The sequence below is a fragment of the Equus caballus genome, chromosome 14, assembly GCF_041296265.1.
Source record: "Equus caballus isolate H_3958 breed thoroughbred chromosome 14, TB-T2T, whole genome shotgun sequence".
In the NCBI taxonomy this organism is placed as follows: domain Eukaryota; kingdom Metazoa; phylum Chordata; class Mammalia; order Perissodactyla; family Equidae; genus Equus; species Equus caballus.
In genome coordinates, this window is record NC_091697.1 from 18,523,050 (window position 1) to 18,546,429 (window position 23,380).

A 23,380-nucleotide genomic window follows, 5' to 3' on the forward strand; every position below is an offset into this window, starting at 1 on the left:
TATAGAAAGGAGCAATTAAGTGCTTAGTGACAGCCTCAAGGTCATCTCTGTGCCTGCTGATGGACTTCAGGGCCCAACTTGTCCTTGGCTCACTTGGGCAGAATGCAGCCTGTACTTCAGAACGCAGCAACTCACGGCCCTCACCTCAAATGCACCGCCCCGCTGCACGTGGGGCCTTCAGTCCCGACGTGGGAGTTGCTCACAGGCAGACTCCTTTGGAACTGACACGACCTTCATTTTCTGCACCAGAGTGAAAAAGAAATGATTTTATTGCAGGGCTAATGGCAGATATTCACAAGGGTGTGAAATGGCAAATCTCTTGACTGAAGCAGGGAAGGTACACTGGGGGGGAAGACAGGAGCCGATTACTCACTACACTAGTGCAACTGCTGCAAAGTAGGTTAATTCTTTGAAAAGTGAAAAATGACAGCAAAATCCTGAAGTTACACCTGAACCGAAACCAGTAGCCCAGTGAGAAGGAAGGGTGTCAATCCCCAGGAGTTCATTCCGTACAATTCGGAGAGGAAAGTGGCGCAGCTTCCAGTCGGGCACGCTGTATTTGCAGTGCCAGCAGCTGGGAGAGGGTCTTACTCTCCTTTGATTCTCTTGGGAAACGCTTGCATCCCCTGAGACCCACAGAGTTTGGCACTGTTCCAAGGCTGCCCACACCCTGAGGACGGCGCGGCCGCTGGTCCAGAGGCGGCTCTGCTGGTGCACTCAGGAGCCCGTGGAGGAGCAGCGCTGCAGGAGCAGGGTGTGGCAGCCGTCGCACACGCGCACAGGCCTGGGGTAGGAGGGCAGGGCCAGCTCGTTACTGGAGCATGTGTTGCAGAAGATGTGGCCACAGTTGCGGCAGTGGTGCTAGAGGACAGAAAAGAGGACACGCTGTGGCTCTGCACACCCACTCTGTTTTTTCAGCTTTAAAGGTTTGCTTAATACTTTAGAATCCCTCCCCCAGAGGCATGTAGCAGGCTGGAAGGGATTCTTCTAGACGAGAGTTTCTCCACGATGTTACTGTGAAATCACGGGGTGCTGGTGGAGGTGTGCACTTGCGTGAGTAAGGTTCTTTTTCTTTAAAATATGTGTTGCTGGACTCAGCTAACTCAGGGGCTTGGTGGGCCACACTCCATAAAGAGCCCAGGCCACTCCCTGTGATCGCCCAGTCCCGGGGTGCTGACTCAAGGTCTCCTTAGCTGGCTCCTCCTGAGGCGAGGAGTCTTGCTTTGTAAACAGGGCTGCCAAGAACCTGGGGCACATGCCAAGATGCACCTGTGGAGCCTCTGCTCCTCCTGGCTCTGTCCGTCACTTCCGCCAACAGGCCCACTCCTCTCAGGCCGGACAATGACCTTGAACTGGGTCATTCAGGTGTGGGGACAGCCAGTGGAGCCCCACCCTCTAGCAGGCCTTGTGGACAAGCGTGACCTCCAAGACAGCCTCAGGAGAGCTGTTTCTAGCTCTGGACCTGTTGCAAGACCTTGACTAGAATTGGGGAGTTTTGCTTTCTCTTTCTCACAGAGAGGCTGCTAACTGAGGCAGGCAGATGAGAACACATAGCCACCAGTAGTGGATGGGATGGTGTTGGCGGCTTCCAGTTTTCTTGGGAGCTAACCTTGTCCCTGTCCTGCCCAACTAATCAATTAAGGCCGTGTCAATCCTGGACCAAGGGCTGGGCCCAGGACCTGTTTCCAAAACCTGAAGGCAGGCTGTGGAGGAAGATTCACCAGAGGCAAGCGCCCTGCCCTGATTGCCAGTGAGCTCTTGGTGCCACCTGGACAGCTGTGCTGAGACCTGCTGCCCACAGGTTCCCCAGAGAGTCTGCTTTTGCTTAACTTAACCAGAATGTGGTCCTCTTGCTTACAGACCTTTCAGAAATACACTCCCCCAGACCAGTTCTGCACACAAGCGGCCCCAACTCCCAAATAAATGTGTCCATTGTTGAAGGGACTGTGGTGGGGACAAGGCTTGTGACTGACGGGCTAGGGTCCCCAGAAAGAGGGCAGGCTGGGAGGCTGTCTGCATGGGCCAGCAGACCACGTGCCCTTCCCAGAAGCAGAGGAGGGGAGCACCGACTCAGCCCATGGGCGAGTGGGGGGAGGGCCACCCCACATACCTTTCTCCGGGAAATGGAGAACTCCTTTTCACACTGCTTACAGTGCGTGGCTTCGTCATCTTTCAGCCAAGTGTGGCCCTGAGGAGGAAAGAATCCCATTGCATGGCTTGGCTCCCGATGGACCTTTAGCTGTCCTGGCTGCCCAGCATCCACTGTCCTTTTCCTAATAGTAGCTGGTTTCCTTTGGAGGGACTGTCTCTTCTCCCCTAGATGTGGCCCCACAGGACTGTCCCCACCCTCAACCGCAGCTGGAGCTTGCAGGCTGCAGACAGGGCCTGCCCTCTGCCTCTTGCTTCCCCGCCTCTGCAGTCTGCCCCTGGGCCTCAGGGTAGACTCTCCAGCCCGTTAGCCTTGGACTTGTCCACTGCCTTTCAATAGATGCCCTTTGGCTGAGGTAACCAGAGTCAGGAGCTAGTGCTGGCAACCCCAGCCCTGGCCCAGACACTATCCAAAGTGCCTGCTGACCTGGCAGGAGGGAGAAGGGCCAACCCTATCAGCCAGACTAGAGCAATCTGACAGTGGTCCCTGCGTGGAGACAGGAAGCCCCTCTCCACACATGCCAAAGCCCTAGTGCCCAGAGCCGGGCGGGGAAGCAGATGTCTCTTCTGCAGAGAAGGCCACCGAGGCTTTGAAAGGCGCCTTTCCAGAGGTCTTTCTGTGGGAAGCTAGGCTATGTGGTTCACGCAGTCTCACGACTGAGGTGTTCAAAGGGCTCACAGGGCTGATGGACTTTTCTGGCTCCGCAGCATCCGCTGCACGGCCCTCACTTCCCCGATGACACAGACTGATCTAATTGGGAGCCGCAGCCCCACCCAGGGCTCTCAGCCTGGCCTCCAATAGCTCCCGGCGGCTCCAGAGTCTCATCTTAGAATTCGTGTCCTCCCTCTGGTGCCGTCAGCTGCCATTATTTTGTGCAAACACTTCCATGCAGTACAGGGGATATCAAGGTAAGCAGCTCACAGCAATTACATCCAAGAAGCTTTCAGTCTACCAGGAGGACAAAATAAATTGATGTTACCCACGAATCTGGGCTGCTGTCAGTTGCTGTGACAGTTTGCTGTCTCCGCCCTGTGGTGCACTTGGGAAGCCGGAGGCCCCAGCACACACTGGAGGTGCCTTGTGGAAGCGGCTGCTTCTGCAGCAGAACGGAGGCCACAGGGTGGAAGCTCTGTCACAGAGGGCCCGTCACTTCTGCTCTGAGCTGCCGTGGGAGGCCTGGAGCAGGTGCATCCTCCTCACCACTCTCCCCACCCCAGCAGGCCAGCCTGGCTCCTGCCCCGGATCACCTGGTCCACCTGCTCCCGCTCCTTACATGGTGTGTGTCATTCTGGTCTCCAAAATGGTCCAGAAACTTGGTCCAGCTCAGGGCTTAAGTAGTCCCCAGAAATGGCACAGAGAGCACTACAATAGTGCAGGTGCGTGGCAGGAAAGGTCTCAGTCTCACTATTAAAAAAAAAAAAATCCCTGGATCTCTTTCTGTCACCTTTCGCTTCCTTCATTAGGGCCTCTGTGATCCAGGCCTACTGTCAAACTATAGCTGATGGCAGAGGGACCAGAATCAGAAGACCTAGGTTCCAGCTTGGGCCCTGCCACTTGTGAGTGTTGTCTTGACCAAGTCACGTGGCTCTAAGCAGCATTTTATCTGAAGATCAGTGCTAACAACCACTGCTCAACCGCACACTCTCACCCGCTGCTGTGAGGAAACCCAAGAGCGCGCGGCGCATTAGCACGAGCTGAGAGCGACCCGGAGTGATGCTTAGGCTAATAACATTAGTAATCCAGTACCTTCAGGGCCTTATTGACTTCTTTGATGTCTTCCATCTTCAGCTTTGACCTTAAAAAGAAAAAAAAATCATTCATAGCAGTGAGAGAGGCTCTCCAACTCTAAAGCAAGCAAGCCCACAGCACCTGGGGCTCTGTGAGGGTGCCAGGACTGAGAGAGGAGTACAGTAACGTGAGTCATTCTCAAACGCTTGCTTTCCACCCTTTTATAATCCCAGATTCACCGCATCGCCCTGGCTCACGTCTGCCCCGGTCTGAGGCTGACTGGACTGAATCTATCCAAGAAATGCTGATGCAAGGGTTCAAAAAGACCTGGAAATAGGTGCAATCATTTACAAACGGAGAATTCTCTCACAGACGCCCAGGCTTCTGGCTTCTCTGGGCGACTCTTCCTGCACGTGACAGGTGCTCGAGGCGGGGGGCTGCTCCGCTCTCAGGTCTGGGCTCCCCCATGGCCCCAGTCCTGCTGCCTGCTCCATCTAGAAGGGTCAGGCGCAGAGGGCATGGTCCTTGCTCTTGCTCCATTCTTGTGAGTGTTAAGAACGATTCCTTAGTTGTCCACATAAAGACAAGACGGAACACGGTCTCAACTGGCAGAATTAAACCAGGTGCGATGAAACACTATGTATTTGTAACCTAGGGGGGAATGGTCCAAGCCCTTTCATAAAAGCTGAGATCAGTCTAAAGTGTCATTGGATCAGCCTAATGTAAGTGTCAAAGTGGCACGGCTCAGAGACACAGGCCAGACTTCCTGGGCACGATTAGGAAACCGAGCACCATGGCCTTTAGAAACATCCCTGGGGCCCCCAGTACCGACCACAGGCAGCTCCCTCCCAGCCGCACCGGGCTGCAGGAACAGGCCCGCAGACTGACAGGCCCAGAGGCTGCTGGGGTAGGGAGACCTGGGGAACTGAGGTCAGGATGGCAGCCCGAACATATAAGAACTTGCCTGGGAGGTGTAGTCGGGAAGCAGCCAGATGTCCCCAAGACAAACTGGGCAGCTGTGTCTGTGGCTAGGGGAGGGTCTGAGGACAGGCTTGTCTTCTCTGTCCTCTGGTGTGGGCTTGCAAGGAGAAGGGAGGAGGGGAGAAAGCACAAAGGCCATTCCTTCGGTAGCCCTGCACATGGCATGTCGCATGTCACCATGGGATTGGGCAGTAGCACTGGGAAGCTGCCATGTGCAGGGGTGCACTTTCCAGTTCAGAGCCCACCCATGTTTCTGAGGCCTGTGGCCCACCAGGAGGGTGTTCTCTGACTCTGCTTACTGTCTGTCCAACGTGAAGATGGGCAGGAAAAAAAACGGTGCTGGCTAGCTGAGAAGGGGGCAGGATACGCACGGGCCCCCATCAGACCTCTCTCTGAACACCACTGCAAACCCAAGACACCAGCCTGCACACCTGCTTCTCATCAGTCTCACGGGACACCCCAGAGTCGGCCTGTGCTGTGGGCGGACACCTGGCCTGCCCACCCTCAAGGCACTCCCCTCAGGGTGGGGCAGTAGCACAGGGCACTCAGCCCGGGAGGGGGCAGGCAGGTCTCAGGGCGGGAGGTGCTGGATCAGTAGCCCTGAGCCGGTCTAGAAGGATACGGTGAGTTGGAGAGGATGGTGCCTCTTCACCTCAAACTACTGAAAAAGACCACATTCCTACCGGAGTCGTAACATTTTCCTTTCTTATTTTTCTTAATACTTTTGTGGGCCGGCCCAGAACATTGCTGTAGACCTTATGACTTTCCAGACCGAGAGAAAAATCCTAAGGTTGTACACATCTGTGTACTACTTTATTTTGTGTGTTTCTAGTTCATTCAGACATTGGTCCCCATCTCTGGGCCTTTCCAGTCACAGTGGACTCAGTGCTGGGCCTGAGCCCAGGCTGTCTTGGTCACGAGAGCCCTCATCTCTTTGGTCACTGCGTGGGTGTCAGCACTGGCACAGGAGTCAGGTGGGAGCAGCAGGCGACCTAGGGGCTCGGTGGGAGGGATGGCGAGAGGAACTTTCGTTGCTGTGACGGACAGCCCTGCTGGGCGCCATTCTGCCTGGTAGGGGCCAAACCCAGCTGTGAGGTAAGCGACAGACAGGACAGCAGAGGTGGGAGGTGGAGACCGATTCCTGATGGCTTTTTCTGCTTAAGCCAGTTTGAGCTGGATTTCTGCCACTTGCAACCAAGAGTCCTGACTCATAAGGAGCAGCAGCTACCCACTGGGTTTACAAATGCAATCACCACACAAACGGACAAGGTCCACGATATGCAGTGTGACTGATCGGGTTGTCCAGAGCAGCCGGCAGGACTGGGACACTAGGAAGGGAGCTTTCAAGTTCAAGGGGAGGCAGAACTACCAGGGTCTTTGTGCCTGTAGCATCACCAGTGGAGACAGACCGAGCGCCTCTGGCGGATGTGTGTCCAGTCATAAGAAAGGGAGGTGACTACTGCGCTTGTTCATGGCAGGCTTAAGTCCTCAAGCCACAGTGCTCCCTCGGGTCTGCGCGGGCCGAACAAGCGACCCTCTCATCACCCATCTGGTTCCTGAGACCTGGATACTGAGTTAGTGAACACCAGGGTTCTGGTCACTAGAAAACAACAGTCTTTTTTTTCCTTTTTTCAAAGATTGGCACCTGAGCTAACATCTGTTGCCAATCTTCTTTATTTTTTTCCTTCTTCTTCTCCCCAAAGCGCCCCCAGTACATAGTGGTATACTCTAGTTGCGAGTGCTTCTGGCTGTGCTATGTGGGATGCTACCTCAGTGTGGCCTGATGAGTGGTGCCATGTCCGTGCCCAGGATCCCAACTGGTGAAACCCTGGGCCGCCAAAGCAGAGTGCGCGAACTTAACTCCTCGGCCACGGGGCCGGCCCCTAGAAAATGATATTCTTAATGAGCTGACTCAAATCACCACTATGTCCCCAAGGCCTGACTTCTTAGGGGTCACCCTTGAACACCCGGCAGGCCTCCTTGATTGGCCCTCCCTCTAACGACAGGACATAGGTGTGGGGCTCGAGTAATGCACCGGGCAGGCTGGTGTGACTCCATGGGGAGGGGGCCGGTGGCCCTCACGCAGGCACAGACTAGAGGGACAGGGTTCTTACTGGCTGAGATGCAGTCCCATTTCCTGGAGGGCTTGTTCCTGCTCGTCACAAACCTTCTGTAACTCGGCCTTCTCGTCCTGGAGCTCCCGCAGCTCCTAAAATGAATGAACAAACCAGACACTTGACACAGAATTGGAAGTCTCTTTTGTTTTAAGGTTTAGTAATCACAGTGACAAGGTCAGAACGCTTCTCAAGAGCAAAAAGCAGTTTTGCTGTAGTAACCTCATTCAAGACAGGTTACTTCACGGATTACTTCTCACTGGCTCACTTCTCCAGAGTGGGCAACTGGAAGGACGAGTGCCACCAGAGCGGCTCTGCAGAGGGGACAGTGTCAGGCGGCAGGAGGCAGCTACGTTCATCAGGCACGTTTAAAACAGACCCTCACAGGGCAAATGAGGCTTTGCCTATCTGAGTTTCCATTAAAAGACAGATTTGCATCAGCAAAGGCTAGTTTGAATAAACTTTTTTGGAAAGGGCTAGTCAAAATTTCCTGAGAATGAACGAGCACAGCTGATGAAGGCCAAGAGCTGGGATCTCATTAGCGGCCCGAGCATGGCCCGATCTTCTGGGGGCTCCCAGGAGCGAGAAGCCGTGCGCATGGGGAGCGAAGCGCACTAGGGGACAATGGTGCTGACGACGGTTCGCAATCTGGGGCCGGCACATCCTGAGGACTCAGGCTGGTGAGGGCCAAGACAAAGACGCAGAAAAGGAACTCAGGGCTTCAGGGCTGACCATGGGCAGCAGCAGGCTGAGGCCTGAGTGGGGCAGTACCCCCAGCTGCCCCTAGACCCTCTGCCCCAGAACTCGTTAACGCAGGTTCACGAGGGCACCCTGAGGCTTACTGGTGATGGCAGACATGTCGTTCTTGGGGGGCAGGGGAGGGGGGGCATAATTCAAATCTTAGACTAAAGCATTTTGAAGTGGAGTAACAGGGGCATGTTCCATGATGAGGCAGAACTTTCTAGATGTCCTCTTCTGCTCTCCATTTCCTCTCCTCCCCTCTGGGAGCCAGAGCAGCTCCTGAGGAACCTCTCCTCTCCCTTCCCCAGTGAACCCCACCCCAGGCCTCGTGGGCTCTCCAAGGGACCCTAGGCACTTTCCAACAGAAATCAAAAGGGCCTTTCTCAGCTCATTCAAATTGCACAGCAGTACCCATCACTGTGTTCACAACAAAATTCAGGTCTGGATGCTGCTCCAGCCCAAGGAGCCTCCCCCAACGAAGGAGTGGTGTAGGAAGGCCACTCGTGGCACTCCCCTGAGCCTGGCACCATAGGGAGAAGCGACAGAGGCCTGAGACACCCTCCTTAGCTTCCCAGGCTGCTCCAACCAGAACTGCCAGGACCCTCCTGTCTTCTGGGGAGACCTCTGGTGATTTTACAGCAGGGGAAAAACTGGAGACTACCTGAGTTCCCCAGAAGGTCTGGCTCTACAACCAGACCAAGACGCCATGCTGGCCCCTGCTTCTTTTGCTCTCTGAAGACTCGCCACAGGCTGCAGGCCACACCTTAAGGTCAAAGACTGAGGACTCCAGGGATGGACTCAACTCAGGCCTAGGCTGGAGGAGATTCAGGACTCTGGTTCAGCATGCTTCCCAGAGATGACCCAGAGCCAGGCGGTTCTTGGGAACCAGGATACCTGACCCTGAGCAGAGTGGCCGACCCACATCTGGAGTGAAGGTGTGCAAAATGTTGGCTGGTTCCTCTCAGTTTCCTCTCCTGCAACCCTACCACAATTCTCCACACAGCAGCTGGCGAGGGTCTTAAAACGCAACGGATCCTGTCTCTACAACAGCTTCCTACTGTGCTCGGAATAAATCCAAATTCCTTCGCACACCTTGGTGGGCTTGAGGTGGGCTCTCCGCCCACCTGAGGCCTCAGCTCAGACCCTCCTTCCTCTGCTGGCCACACCTTAGTCACGCCGCCCTTCTCTCTGCCCGTTCATGACGATAGCCACTCACGCCTCCTGCTGTCTCTGCCTGAGAGGTGCTTCACCCGAATCTCTGCCTGGCTCTCCCTTGCTTGTCATTCAAGTCTCTGCTTCACCGTCACCCTCTTCTAAGACCACCCCCGCCCCACTGCAGGGACAGCTTCCTGTCTTACTTTCTTCGCAGCCCTCATCACTGAGTCTGTTTGCTCACTGGCTTACGCCTTCTCTTGGCCTTTTCCTTCTAGAGCAGCAGCTCCGAGGCGTGGGAACAGCAGCCCAGACCCTGGAGCGGACCAGCGCGCGGGGCCTCGCTCTGAGGAAGTGAGTCTGTGTGGAGTCCACTCGCCCGCTGGAAGGCATTTTAGCAGGAGTTTCTGGAGATGCTAGAAGCTCTTTCTGTTCCAAGGACGGTCCACCTTACCTTTTCTAATCCTTCTACTTGTTGAAGCTCCGCTCGCAGTAGAGAGGACGTATCTTTCTCATGCTGTAATTCTTGCTGAAGAGCTTGTCTTTGCTCTTTTTCTGATTTCAACTCCTTCTCTAGACTCGAGCTGTTTTCCCAAAATGAACTTGAGTTAGTCTCAGTGGGAGATTTTCATGGAAAATCCATCAAGCACAACCCAAAATCACTGCACAAGTAATGAGGAACTCAAAATTGCCACGTGAGCATCTTCAACAAAGCCCGGAAACAAGGCTTTCTCTCCCCCAGGGCCACCTGCGCCTCCATAAGAAAGCCCAGGACCGTGTAAGAGAAAGCAGGCACGCTGGACAGTCGTGCACATAGAGAGAAAGGAGAAGAGCTATAAACCCCTAGGGCCGCACAGCAGACTCCTCTACTAAGATGGAGACCCGAGGGCAAAGAGGGTGCCACATTCATCTGCTTTTTCCAACCCAGGGCCAGCTGACAATGGAGGATGCTGGGGGGTTACGGGTGGGAGAAGGCCGTGAGCCTCAGCCAGAACCCTGATCCCCCTCCCCAGCTGAGTGGCCCTGGGCACACTATGGAACTCCCGGAAGCCAGTTTTCTCATTTGTGAAGAGAGGAAGACAGACATCTCTTCTCTCATCTTAATTCTAGCATTGCAGGGGGACACTCTGAAGTGGGACACTATCTGCCACCAGTGCAGAGATGGCTTTCCAGTCCTTCCCAAGCACACAGCCCGCCCGCAGGCTCCCTACCACTGCTCCTGCAGCCGGCAGAGCTGCTGCTGCAGCGCGCCCGATCTCGCACCCAGCTCCTGCTGCAGCGTACGGCTCCGCTCCTCTGCCCGCTGCCTCGCCCTTTCTGCGAGCTGCAACCTAGACCAACGAACCAAGTCTTTGTAAGGAAAGGATCCATGCTCACAATCTATGCTGTGAGTTTTTCATATTCTTCTTGGCTTGGATTTTTTCTTTTTTTTAAAATTTAAAAAATGTATTTCTATTTTTAAAACATTTTAACATTAATACATAGTACAACTGACTCCTTTGTGTGTATAGTTCCATGAGTTTAGCACATGTATACATCTGTGTAACTGCCACTGCTCTCAGGATACAGAACAACTCCACCATGCTGCAAACTCCAGTGCCGCCCTCGGCAGCCACCCCCTCTCCCCACCCCGAATGTCATACAAATGCAAGTATACTGCGCAGAACCTTTTGAGACCAGCCGCTTTCTCTCAGTATATCTTTGAGGTCAATCCCAGTTTCTTTGTGTACAACGGTCATTGTATCGCTACCCGTTTACCCATCCACCCCGTGAATGGCATCTGAACCGCTTCCAGTTTCCGGCAATTACGAACAGAGCCACTCTCAACTTGTGTGTGAACCTATTTTCATTTCTCTTGGGCAAACAGCTAGGAGTGGGACTGTTGGGTCACATGGTAAGAGTTTGTTTAGCTTTTTAAGAAACTGTTTTCCAAAGTGATTGTACCCTTTTGCATTCCCACTGGTGCTGCACGGGAGTTGCAGGGGCTCTGTAGCCTCGCCAGCACGTGCTGCTGTCACTGAAGAAGGACTGAGCTGTTCTAACAGGCCTGCAGCGGCATCTCAGCAGGACTCTAATGTACACTTCCCTAGTGGCTAACGATGCTGAAGATCTTGTCATGTGCTTGTTTGCCATCCACGTGTCCTCTCTGGTGAAGTGTCTCTTCAAGTGCTTTGCCTATCTTTAAACTAGATTTTTCGTTTGTTGAGTTTTGAGAGTTCTCACAGTCTAGACACAGGCCCTTTCGTCAGATATGTGATTTGCAAATTTTCTCCCAATCTATAAATTGTCTTTCTATTCTCTTAACTGTGTCTTTCACACAACAAAAGTCTTAAATTTTGGTAAAGTCCAATTTATTAAGTTTTTCTCCCATGGATAGTGCTTTGACGTCATGTCTAAAATCTCTTTGCCTAACCCAAGGTCACGAAGATTTTCTCCTACATTTTCTTCTAAAAGTGTTATAGTTTTAAGTTTTACATTTAGATTTATGATCCATCTTGAGTCGATTTCTGTAGAAGATGTGAAGTACAGATTTGCTCACGGACGTCCAGTTGTCCCAGCACCATTGTTGAAGAGATTGTCCTTCTCCGGTGACCTGCCTTTGCACCTTTGTGAAAATCGGTTGTCCGTATTTGTGTGGGTCTGCTTTTAGACTCCATTCTGATTCACTCACTGACCTGACATTTAAATGTGACAGTGACAAGGATCTCACTGGCTAGTTCTGACCCCGAGAGGACAATCTGATGCAGTAGCCCAAAGGCTCACTAAGTGACTACATGTTTGGGCAAGGCTGGAGAATCCAGCCCCCTCGCTGGGCAAGACTATGGACCTGAAGGACAGTCATCCCAAGTCATATGTGCTTTTGAGAGAGACTCTGAGTAGGTCCCCAGGTCCAGAGAATGCCCAGCACCTTCTAGGAATATCTGCCAGGGGTAACTGATTACCTTTCTTCCATTTGTTTCATGCTAGACATTACTTGATTGGTTTTTTCTTCAAAAGACATGATGGCTTCACTCTTCTGCTGTAAGCTGCTCTCTGCATTCTACGAAAGCAAGGAAAAGGGGTCGTCACACTCGGCCTCTCCCTCGCCCCAGGGCCTGGCCTGGATTACAAGTGGGTTTATTTGCTCACCGTGTACTTTTATAACACTTTCAAGAGCGTTTCATCAGTTGCTGCTCCTCCCCAGAGCCCTGGAGGACAAACGGGGCCAGGGCTCCCAGCTCCACCCACAGAAAGAAAGGCAAAGAGGGAGGTAAGGTAGGCTTTTGTTTTCCTCCACAAATGGTCCACGCTCCTTTCTGAAAAGGAACGTCAAAGTCAGATCTGACTCAATGTGACTGAGCTGGTCTCACGTGCCAGCCACATCCAGGAGTTCATCAGACCCTGCAGCGTTCTCAGGTTCTCACGGTGGGTGTGGTTAGCCTCTACTTCTCCGAGCAAGAGAGGGAGGCTCAGACCGAGGAAGCCCCAAGGGGAAGGTTAGCGGGCAAATGCGGGATGGAGCTGGGGTCACACACCTGGGTGACTTTCTGAGGCCAAGCTTTTTGGGTTTTTTTTTTGAGGAAGATTAGCCCTGAGCTAACATCTGCTGCCAATCCTCCTCTTTTTGCTGAGGAGGCCTGGTCCTGAGCTAACATCCATCTTCCTCTACTTTATATGTGGGACGCCTACCACAGCATGGCTTGCCAAGCGGTGCCATGTCTGCACCCGGGATGCGAACCTGCGAACCCCAGGCTGCTGAAGCAGAACGTGCGCACTTAACTGCTGTGCCACCGGGCTGGCCCCCTGAGGGCGAGCTTTTAATCAAGACAGATGCCGAGCGACCAGGAGGGAGCAAAAAAGCACTATGTTCCTGTGTGTTTAAGAGAGACACTCTTAAAAAAAAGGGACACAGAGAGGTTGAAGATGGAAGGAAGTCTTAATAAATTCCTAAGAAATAACATACAGACTGTATGCTCTGACCTTAACGTAACAAAATGAGACATTAACAAGAAAAGAATATCTAAAACATCTCCTATCTGCAAACGCATTTACTAAAAAACTACTGAGCTACACAAAATAAACCAGAAGAGAAATTATGAAATACTTAGAGCTAAAAAACAATGAAAAACTATGCAATATTTCACTGTACTGAAGATGGCCCTAAGTGTAACACACACCCTAATTTACATACCACTAAGAAAGAAGAAACTGCTACTTGAAATATGGCATGCCATTGACTATAAGATGCATCTCAATTTCAGAGATGCTAAACTGTGAAAAATGTGCTATTTAGATGAAATACTTTTATCAAAATTGGTGGGACACAGCTAAGGCAGTACTTGTGGGTAATTTTTAACTTTAAATAACATTTTTTATGAAATAAAAAAGGATAAACCAGATGAGCTAAGTACGCATGTCAAAAGCTGAAAATGAGCTACAGAGTAAACCTCAAAAAATAAAAAAGAACATAATAAAAAGGAGGGTAGAAATCAATGAAATAAGGAACAACAACAATAAATAATACAGAATATTAGACAAAAAGCTGGTTCTTTGAAAAGATTATTGAAACAGACACACCTCTGGCAAGACTGAATAAGGAAAAAGGACAGAAAATGCAAAAAAGAAAATGCTGAGTGAAAAAGATTAAAAAATTGCGTAAAGGAATATTATAAACAACTATGAGCTAAAACACTTTAAGATACATTTTTGGAAATACTATAAAAATATACCAAAATTGGCCTGAGAAGACATAGAAAACACACACAGGCCAGTAAGCATTCAACACACTGAAATGGCATCCAAGTGACCCTGCCCCAGAGCCCAGCCAGACCACACGACATGGCTGGGCTCTTAGAACTTTCTGAGAGCAGACACTTGCCACCCATGAGTTATTCCAGAGAAAGAGAGCAGGAAAGCTTCTTTTAGAATGCCAGTCCAACCTTGATTCTGAAGCCAGATAAAGTGAATAAAAGGAAAGAAAATTAGAGGTCCATCTCACATATAAACACATATGATATAAAATATTAGCTAACTGAATCAGGAGTATTTTTAAATATAAATACATCCCAATCAAGTGGATTCTAGGAATGTAAATCTATCAATATAAACCACAACAGAAATAAGGGAGAAAAAGAACACGATTAGCACAATAGACAAAAATACAAAAAAAAGCATTTAATAAAAAGCTCAACACTCATTTACGATCAAACCTCTCAGCAAAAAGAAACAGAAGGGAATTTCTGAACCCAGTAAAGATGACGCACCAGACATCTAGCAAGCATTACACTTCACGCAGAGACTTTTGATGCGCTCCTTTTAAGACCAGGACCAAAGTTTGCTCACCATTTCTCCTATTGTTTAATGCAGTCTCGGAGGCTCTGGCCAAAGAAACAAAAAGAAATAAGCCCAAAACTGAGAGGGAAGACACTGACTGTCCTCCTCTGCCTGCGTGGTCAGCGACATCTGGACCCACCAGGAGGAAGAGACAAACCACGAGAGCGGGTGGGGAGAGGCTGTTAGACCAGGGCAGCGTGCAAGCAAAGCCACGCGTCTCCAGCAGCAGTGCCCACCCCAGCAGGCAGGCCATGGGGCGCCAGGCATGCCGCACAAGAACCGCACAGACCCAGGGACTCGCTGAGAGAAGAGGCAAGACCCTTACGGTGTAAAAGGGACCAACAAAGAGAAAAAAGAGTATCTAAATAAACGAGGAGCTACCCCACGCTCTTGAACAGAATGACGACATACAAGGACCTCAGAGACTACAGAGGTCAATTTTTTCTCAAATTAATCTATAAATTCAATGTAATCCCCATTTATGAAATTCAGCAGGATTTTTAAAACAGAAATTTATAAACATTATAAAATTTTTATCAAGAATATAAGTTTATAAATAGATAAGTCAATCTTAAAAAGGAAGAGGGGGAAAAAGGGGCAAGGAGGCAGGCTTGGCCTACGTCATGGGTTATGTCCCTCCCAAATCTGTAAGTTGGAGCCCTAACTCCCAGGACCACACAATGTGACCTTATTTGGAACAAGGGTCATTGCAGACCTACTCAATTACGACGAGGTCACAGTGGAGCAGGCTCTATCCACTACAACTGGTGACTTATAAAAGGGAGAACTTGCACCAGACGCGCACACGGGGAGAACGCCGTGGGGAGATGACGGCAGAGACAGGGTAATAACTTCTCCAAGTGAAGGAGTCCCAACGACGGGCAGCAACCACCGAAGCTAGGGGGCAGGAAGGGACGGGGTCTCCCTCACGGCCTTCAGAAAGAACCGACCTCGCAGACACCTTCATCTGGGACTCCTGGCCCCAGAACCGCGCAACTGCAAATTCCTGCTCAGCCACTCGGCCTGTGCTACTCTGTCACAGCAGCCCTAGCAAACACACGACCAAGCAGGCATTCAAACGCACCACAGAGCTATGGCCATGAAAACGAACAGACAATCAAAGAGAGAGACCTAGAGACAGCTCCATTTTATACAAGAACTTGGCCTGTGATAAAGGTGGCTGCACGTCAACGAACTAAGAATGGATTAGCTGTTAAATGGCTTACTACATGGGGAAAAATAAAGCTCGATCCCTGGTAAGGCCACATACAAAGATTAACTCTCTATATGTAAACAACCTAAATGGAAAGCTTTATAAAAGTAGTGTAGAATATCTTTGACACCCAGGCTTGAGAAAGGACTTCTTAAACAAACCCCCAAACTGCAAACCATAATGTGAAAAGTCAGCACACTTGATTACATCAAAAATAAGGACGTAAGGATACTAGATGATAGACTGGGAGGAGACAGTTACAACACGTAAACCAATAAGGGACTAATATTTAGATTATACATGGAATTACTACTAATCAACAAGGAAAAGATAGGAAAGTCAAAGAGAAAAGGACAAAAAAGGCGAACGGCCAAGTCACAAAGAGGAAACGTAATGGCTAACCAACACATGAAAGGGTGCTCAGACTCGCCGGACCGAGAAACAACCCCACACTCCAAGGGCACGGGCAGCACCAGACCGGCTGGAGGTGCGCGCTGGTGCAGCCCTTCTGGAAGGAACGCGGCTGGGTTTGTGCAAACCAAGGACACAGAGGAAGTGTCTGACTGCAGGGAACGCCAACCATGCCTGCGGGAGGGACTCTCCCTGGTCCCGGAGGGAGATGTGGACACGCGCTGCTGGTGCTGCTTGCACTAGCGGAGTGGAGGGAAACTGCTGGTCCATCATGGGGCGAATGGGCAGGAAAATGAGGGGCGGACGGGCTAGAACACTCAACTGCACTCAGAAGCCAAAACCAGACAGGTACACAGAGGAACGCAGTGCCAAGGGGGCAGTGAGGAGCACGCTGAGACCCACTGTACACGTCGCTTCCGGAAGCTAAAATTCAGGTACTCAATACTATACAACGTGTCTTAGAGTGACAAATATAAATGCAAAGAGGAACACTGTAGAATGTTGGCCTAGAGGAGAGAGGATGAGAGTCGGGATGGAGGATACAAGGAGAAAAGGAAACAGAACCAGAGAGGCGTCTTATCACGATGGGCCCCTGCCTGAGGGACGGTGCGGACTCTACCTCCGGCCTCTGCAGCCCAGAGGGGAGAAGGCTATGAAGGGACAACAGGCTGGCAGAATTCCAGCAGGACCAGGGAAGGCCATGCAGAAAGGAGCCGCCCCAGGAAAGCTAGCGTGTGCAGCACTGACTCAGCAGTCAGGGGGTTGGCACTGTCAAAGCAGACGTTACAAGCTGGAAAGCTGGTGACCCTTGTCAGTTATGGCCATCAGTTAGTAAAAGTGTTACTTGCCCAACTCGTAAAACAAAATCCACGCCAGCTGTGCCAGGGCCCCAGCATGCCGGTACACACGGTGGGGCCTGCTGTCTGAACGGGCGCTGTAAGCAAGGGGCCTGCAGTGAGGTGGGCAGGATGACAGTCCAAAGGTAGGGCCTTGTGGGGTAGAAAACCCAACTGGTTCTGGACCCTGAGATAAGTGAGAGAAGACGGAAGAGTGGGCACTGAACGCCACGGGACATTCTGCAGCGAAGATCACATTAGGGTGCTTCCCTCACATGGTGACCGCTGTCTCAGACGGCTGGCCATTAATATGAGAGAGACTGATAGAGCAAAGAAATGAAGCAGGCATTAAGAACGATGTTTAGTAAATAAACTCACTGGTCAGTGACACACACAGTGAGTGGAAAAGAACAGTCCAGAGGCTGTGACTGAGGGAACTGTCTTGTCAAAGGAACCACAACTCAGGCCTGAAAAATATCTGTGACTGTCTGATTCCTAACACAACCTCCAGGCAGGCAAACCGATAACAGCAAGAGGCTCGCCACAAAGGCTGTGCCCACACCACCCTGAGAGCCCACTCTAAAGCGCCATGGGTGATGGTGGACCCTTCCCGGGCCACAGAGGTCAGCAGACAGAGAAGTTCTTCGGAAGGCAGAAGCAAGGCAGCCAGACATGCTGAGAGCTGGAGCCCCTGCACACTGGGCAGCCTCCACACTTCCCGCCCCGAGGATGCAGTGACCGCCACGGGCCGGTGCCCTGGTTCCCCCTTTCCAAGCAGGCGTTTTCCCCGTGGCCATCTGGCTTCCGCTCTACAATTTCATGCTGGTGGGATGGGTTAAGGTGAGAAAGACAGCAGGTCATCTGGTTTGAACAAGGGCCACGTGGGCTCGATGGAGAGCGCTGCCCATCACCCAGGGGTTTCGGACTGAGAGGATGCAGGGACTGGATGGGACTTCCGGGTAGCTCTGTGGGGCTGACTGTGGTAGAGACAACTACGTTGACCCACACCCTTCTCCCCTTCAGCTGGTTGTAGCCCAGAAACGACAGCCTCAGGCTCCCCTTGCAGCCAGTCGTGGCCATGCTGACCAGCCCTTTCTGTGTAAGTGAATGGAACGATGTGCACAACTTCTCTCTCGCTGCTTGAGAGGACAGCTTGGAGGCTCAGAGGAAATAAACGCCAGGACACCTACCAGGGCCAAGGGCCAGGTCTGGCTGCTCCTGGCTCTGGGCTTTTGCTTTTCTCCCTTCTTTCGCTGGCAAGAATGTGACAAGTCGAGTGGCCTTGAGAGTTGGATTTGCCATAGCCAGGGTCCCTGAATGAATGTGGGGGGCAAAACTGCTGGTCTGAAGGCTCTCCTTGGGACTATGGTGTAACGGAAATACAACTTCCACATTTTTAAGCCACTCTATCTCAGGGTCTGCTAAGTTATTACCGCAGGTTTCCCTAACATGCATTAATATTATGTCTATACTGACCAAGACCAGAAGAAACTATGAAAAAATTAAAATAGACAATTTTTTAGGAGAGTGAAGCTATTTTCCTCCTTTTCTCTTTGCTTTACTTGATCTTCATTGCTGCTATTATAATAATAGTGACTATACAACAATTTAAAAAGGGAGAAAATAGCAGTTTATTAGTACTGTTAGCCCTCACATTATCCTTGACACAGATATTACTGCATTTTCCGCATCTATGGAAAATGAAGTGGGACTGTTTTGGCAATAAAATAGGAAACAGAACTTCAAAAAAAGAAAAGTTTTGAGGACACAGAATGGCGTCCTTCTGGGCAAGGAAGCTTTATAATTTTAGACGCTATCTTTCAGACTCTGGCATGATGGATTCTTTCTGGGCTAGCTCCCCTTGACCACTCCGAAGTGACAGGAGAGGCGGGCAGCAGGCTGTGTGGCCTTGAGACTCAGCAAGATTAATGTAACGGCAAAGCCTGCAAAGACAGCACTGCACCAGCTTATACCCTTCACCCACGTCTCCATTTCTCTGGGCAAACAACGAGTCACCGAAGTAGAAGGAGAGAGACAGCAAGGAAGCAGTGGAGGCACGGCAGACCAAGCTGGGGTTTGGAGTCGAAGGACAAGGTTCGGCTCCCTGCTCTGTGTGTTAGCTGTGCCACCAGGGATGTGTGATTTAGCCACTCGGTTCTACCTTGTCACTTACATTTCCCCCCATTTAAAAAAACTTTCCTCAGGGATTGCTGAGAGTCTCAAAGAAAATAAATGCAAGGACACATACTAGGGCCAAGGACCAGGTCTGACACATACTAGGACTACACAGAGGTGTCTCTTCGCCCCTTCTGCAGAAGAAGGACTGGACCAAAACGCAGCATGTGACAAGCTCTACCTCTGTAGCCAAGCTGCAGAAAACCAGGCTGTGATCTGAACACAAAGCCAATGCCCACCTGAACTTTGTGAAACATCTGTAAATTAATCGCTTTGACTTCTTCCAGCTGCTGGCGGAGGGCGACTAGAGTGTCCTGCTTCTCGTGGGTGTCCTTTTCTAGTAACTTCATTGCAATTTCCATTTCGGTTTTCATACCAACTTGTAACTCCAGTTCTTTTTCTAGTTCCTTAAAAAGATATTAACAAGGAAAATATTATTAAAGTAGATCACAGAAACGTAGTTAGCTGCGGTTCTGTCTTGGGCAATGCCTAAAATATAAACTGAAGGTCAGAATACATTAGGGAGATTGAGAGAAGTCTGTCTGGGGCATAACTAGATTAAATTTTTCTCCTTTCCTTATTTTACAACGAAAAGTGGCTCTGCATCAAGTCAACAGAAAGCTGATAGGTGACAATGTGAGCCTACAGTGCTGGCAACCACGTTCCTCAAACCCTAAGATCAGAACGCATGGTCTGAAAGAAAGTCTGTCTCGAATGCTAGAGGAGATGTAATGTTTCCCAACGTTAGAATTGCTAGAATGACTTGCTAGTTTACGGCAACAAAGGTGCAACCATTCTGAAATGGTTCTGTGCTGGATAACTCAGGACACACGTCCCCACATTCATGCAAAGAGATGAGGCAGGCACAGGACTGTCCTTAATAAAAACACCAGTCACTGATGTGTGGCTTGGGCAGAAATAAACCAACCAGAGGCTGTGACTGACGGAGCTGTATTGTCAAAGAAACCATGAGTCTAGGCTCACAGCAACCCCTGGGAGAGGTTTATAAAACTGGAAAAAAATATAAGTGACAATGCAGAACTGCATGGTAAAAACAGCCTTTTTTTTTTAAAAAAGGGACAATTTCTAACTTTCCATGAGTGTCAGCAGTTTCCTAGTTTCAGCATGCGTGTGAAAAGTGCTAACAGAAATAACGTGGAGGGCTACGAGAATCCTTCTAAGGACACTGAGGCGCGCTCACCGCACGGACTCTCCTCTCCTCCTTCAGCTGCTTCCACACGTCGCTGTACATTTCATCCAGACCCTGCCGGGTTTGCTTGTAAGTTTCCAGCTCGACTTTGGTATCCTGTTTTGTTATCTGTATCAAACAAGAATGCAAAGAGGAATGGTTTGCTTATGAAAGTAAGCTAACTGAAATGATTTTAAAATATACCATAGTTTTTTAAAAATGTAGCATAATTTCTATTTTTTAAGAATAGAGAAAGGTTAAAATTTTAAAGATAGGGGGCCAGCTCCATGGCCGAGTGGTTAAGTTCGCATGCTCCGCTGCGGCGGCCCAGGGTTTGGATCCTGGGCGCGGACATGGCACCGCTCGTCAGGCCATGTTGAGGCGGCATCCCACAACTAGAAGGACCTGCAACTAAGATATACAACTATGTACAGAGAGGGTTTGGGGCGATAAAGCAGGAAAAAAAAAATTTTTAAAGATATTCTGAACTATCTTTGAACTTGAAGGATGAGAGCAAGCCAATATTTTTTTTTTTTTTGAGGAAGATTAGCCCTGAGCTAACTACTGCCAGTCCTCCTCTTTTTGCTGAGGAAGCCTGGCCCTGAGCTAACATCATGCCCATCTTCCTCTACTTTATATGTGGGACGCCTCCCACAGCATGGCATGCCAAGCAGTGCCATGTCCGCACCCGGGATCTGAACTGGCGAACCCAAGGCCGCTGAGAAGCAGAACGTGCAAACTTAACCGCTGTGCCACCGGGCCGACCCGCCAATACATTTTTTAAAAGAAAAGTTAGCTTCAGAAAATAATTTAGGGGCCAGCCCCGTGGCCGAGTGGTTAGGTTCGCAGGCTCTGCTTCAGCAGCCCAGGGCTTCGCTGATTTGAATCCTGGGCGTGGACATGGCACTGCTCATCTAAGCCGTGCTGAGGTGGTATCCAACACAGCACAACCAGAAGGACCCACAACTACAATATACAACTATGTACTGGGGGGCTTCAGACAGAAGAAGAAGAAAAAAACCCAATAATGTATATTCAATTTTCTTTAAAACAGAACAATTGTCCTTAGTGGGATAGGCCCCCACTCAATCCATGATTCAGCATTTATCAAGCACACTTTTAGCACGAGGTGAATCTCCAGATGAATCAGCCATGGTCTCTCCCCTCAAGTCGTCAGGTAAGAAAGCTGCAAGCCATCAATTCTACGAAACAGCAAGCGGATTCTACAAAGGAGGGAGGTGCAAAGAGCTATGGGAATGTGGGAGAAGGAGGGCCCAGGCCCACCGATGGTGTCAGGGAGGCATCACAGAGGACGTGGCATATGAGCAGAGGTCGAAGAACGAATAGGAACTTTCATGTGCGAAGGCTCACAGGCGAGGGAGCAGTGGGCCCGGGAACCCCCAAAGGGGTCCAGCAGGCCTGCGAGTGACACGGGAGGGCACGGTGGCTGGAGGCACCTTCTGAGGACTGGGTCACTATTAAACCACGAGCTTGAGACTTGTGATGGACATGTGTGAGTCAGAACCAGGCCGTGCAGCTGCGAAGTCAGTTTCTCACCTCTACGCTCTTTTCACTTCTTTGACGAATCAATTCATTTTGCTCTCTTAACTGCTGCTGCTCTTCTTGAAGTGAACAAATCCGGTCTGTTGCAGCTGAAAGCTGATTAAGAAAGATTTTTATATTTCTTAACTTCAAAATGAATCTTACTGTTCAAACTAAAATCTAACATTTGGCATCTTCACAATTGATAACGTATTTTCACATATTTGATATTTTATGTCCTTGTTTTGAATAGGTAATATATTCACATGGTTCAAAATTCCAGAGATATAAAAATGTATATAGTAAAATCTCTCTCCTGCCCATCCCTAGCCATTTCTGCCCTCCCCAAATGTTCTTCTTTTAAAAAAATGATAGCATGATACATAATGTGGGCAAAGATTTTTGGACACAAAATACTAGAAACAGCCTGAATCTCCAATATTAGAGAAATGGTTTAATAAATTACAGAGGAAGCATAAAACATAAATATTTAGTTATTACAATGTTTACAAAAGCTTTCAATGACTCGAGAACACAATTATGATATAATACCAATAGGGAAATAAAGCAGGTTATACAGTACGTTCTCACCTCTAATTAAAAAAAACTCAACTATGTTAAAAATGCTTAAGAAAAGATGGGGACTACATATACCAAATGATAAAAATAGCTGTGACTTAGCCAAGGGATTATGGGCTTTTTTCCTGGTTCTTCATTCTTTTCAGGTTTTATAGCCAATGAGCAAAAGGATATTTTATCATGAGAGGGAGAGTTAAAGAATTTTTGAGGAGGAATCACAACCATGTCATTAACAACATGTCTGAGGAAGACATTTCCTCTCCTTGAACGAGTTACTGTAGTTTAGGGAAAAGTGTACAGAAGCAGGATGCCGTCATGGACCTCCAAGGAGAGGCTGTGGGAGAAGCAAGGCAGGGTACACCCAGCACCCGGCCCTCCGGATGCCGCCTCTGCACACAGCCCGCAAAGAGAGGAGAAAGAAAGAGACGTGTGTTTGGCACGTGGCTGTGCTCTTGGCATCCTTCACTCGTGGGGGGCCTTGAACACTGACCTCCTCACCTCCTCTTGGTCAACAGCATCTAAGTCCATTCAGACTCAGAAGCAGGACTGGGGTTTCTACACATAACTCCTGTGCCCAGATAAGAAACTTCAAGGCTCTAAAGGTGTTGCTAGGAGCTACAAGGGAAGCAGCAGGCGAAAGCCACCAGCTAACCCCATTCCACTCTCTGAAGACGTGGAGGGCACGCTCTGGGGACAGAGATACTTTTCTCCATAGCTCATTTCTATTACAATCATTGGCCTTTGAAGAAAAAATAACCCAGCTGTTCAGTTTCAACAGCTAACTTAGACCTTCATTCAAAGCATCCCGCCTCATCTGGGAGAACAGACTGAGCCTGCTTGTTGTAAAGCCAACTGATGCCTCAACGCCTTCACACACCATGTGCTGTTAGGCACGCTGCTATGACATTAACCTAATTTCATCTTTACAACAATACTGTCAAGCATGGATTATCATCCAATTTGGAGAGGAGAACAGTGAGGCTCAAAGACCTACTTCCCTAAACTGAGGCCAAAGGCCCACCCACCCCAGGTGAACGCGAGCTCCCTGTGATGCCACCTACGAATGCCGCCTCTGGATCTCCTGCTCCTCACACAAATCTGAGCTCCTCTCCTGAACGCTGTTAAGGGCTGGCCCCTTAGGAGACAGCAGTCGGTGTAAAGTGAGCCTTAAAGTGGGTCCTTCATTACAAAGGCGTGCTCTGTGACTCTCCTTTCGGCTGTAACCTGCCTGCACACCATGAGGGGGTGCACTCTCCG

At 50.0% G+C, this 23,380-nt stretch overlaps 1 protein-coding gene across 2 annotated transcripts in view; it reads right to left on the reverse strand.

Moving 5' to 3' along the window:
• Positions 1–251: 251 nt before the first annotated feature.
• The window catches only part of RUFY1 (RUN and FYVE domain containing 1), a 54,111-nt gene continuing 30,982 nt past the window's right edge, over positions 252–23,380 (reverse strand). For both annotated transcript variants that reach the window (XM_023617031.2, XM_023617032.2), the window contains exons 9-18: positions 21,560–21,661; positions 20,015–20,131; positions 19,053–19,220; positions 11,808–11,905; positions 10,077–10,196; positions 9,320–9,449; positions 6,973–7,067; positions 3,896–3,944; positions 2,111–2,188; positions 252–861 (exon numbers count right to left, since the gene is read on the reverse strand). In XM_023617031.2, the coding sequence (XP_023472799.1) occupies positions 718–861; positions 2,111–2,188; positions 3,896–3,944; positions 6,973–7,067; positions 9,320–9,449; positions 10,077–10,196; positions 11,808–11,905; positions 19,053–19,220; positions 20,015–20,131; positions 21,560–21,661 (1,101 nt within the window). In that variant the 3' untranslated portion in view covers positions 252–717. The remainder of the gene's footprint in view (positions 862–2,110; positions 2,189–3,895; positions 3,945–6,972; positions 7,068–9,319; positions 9,450–10,076; positions 10,197–11,807; positions 11,906–19,052; positions 19,221–20,014; positions 20,132–21,559; positions 21,662–23,380) is intronic.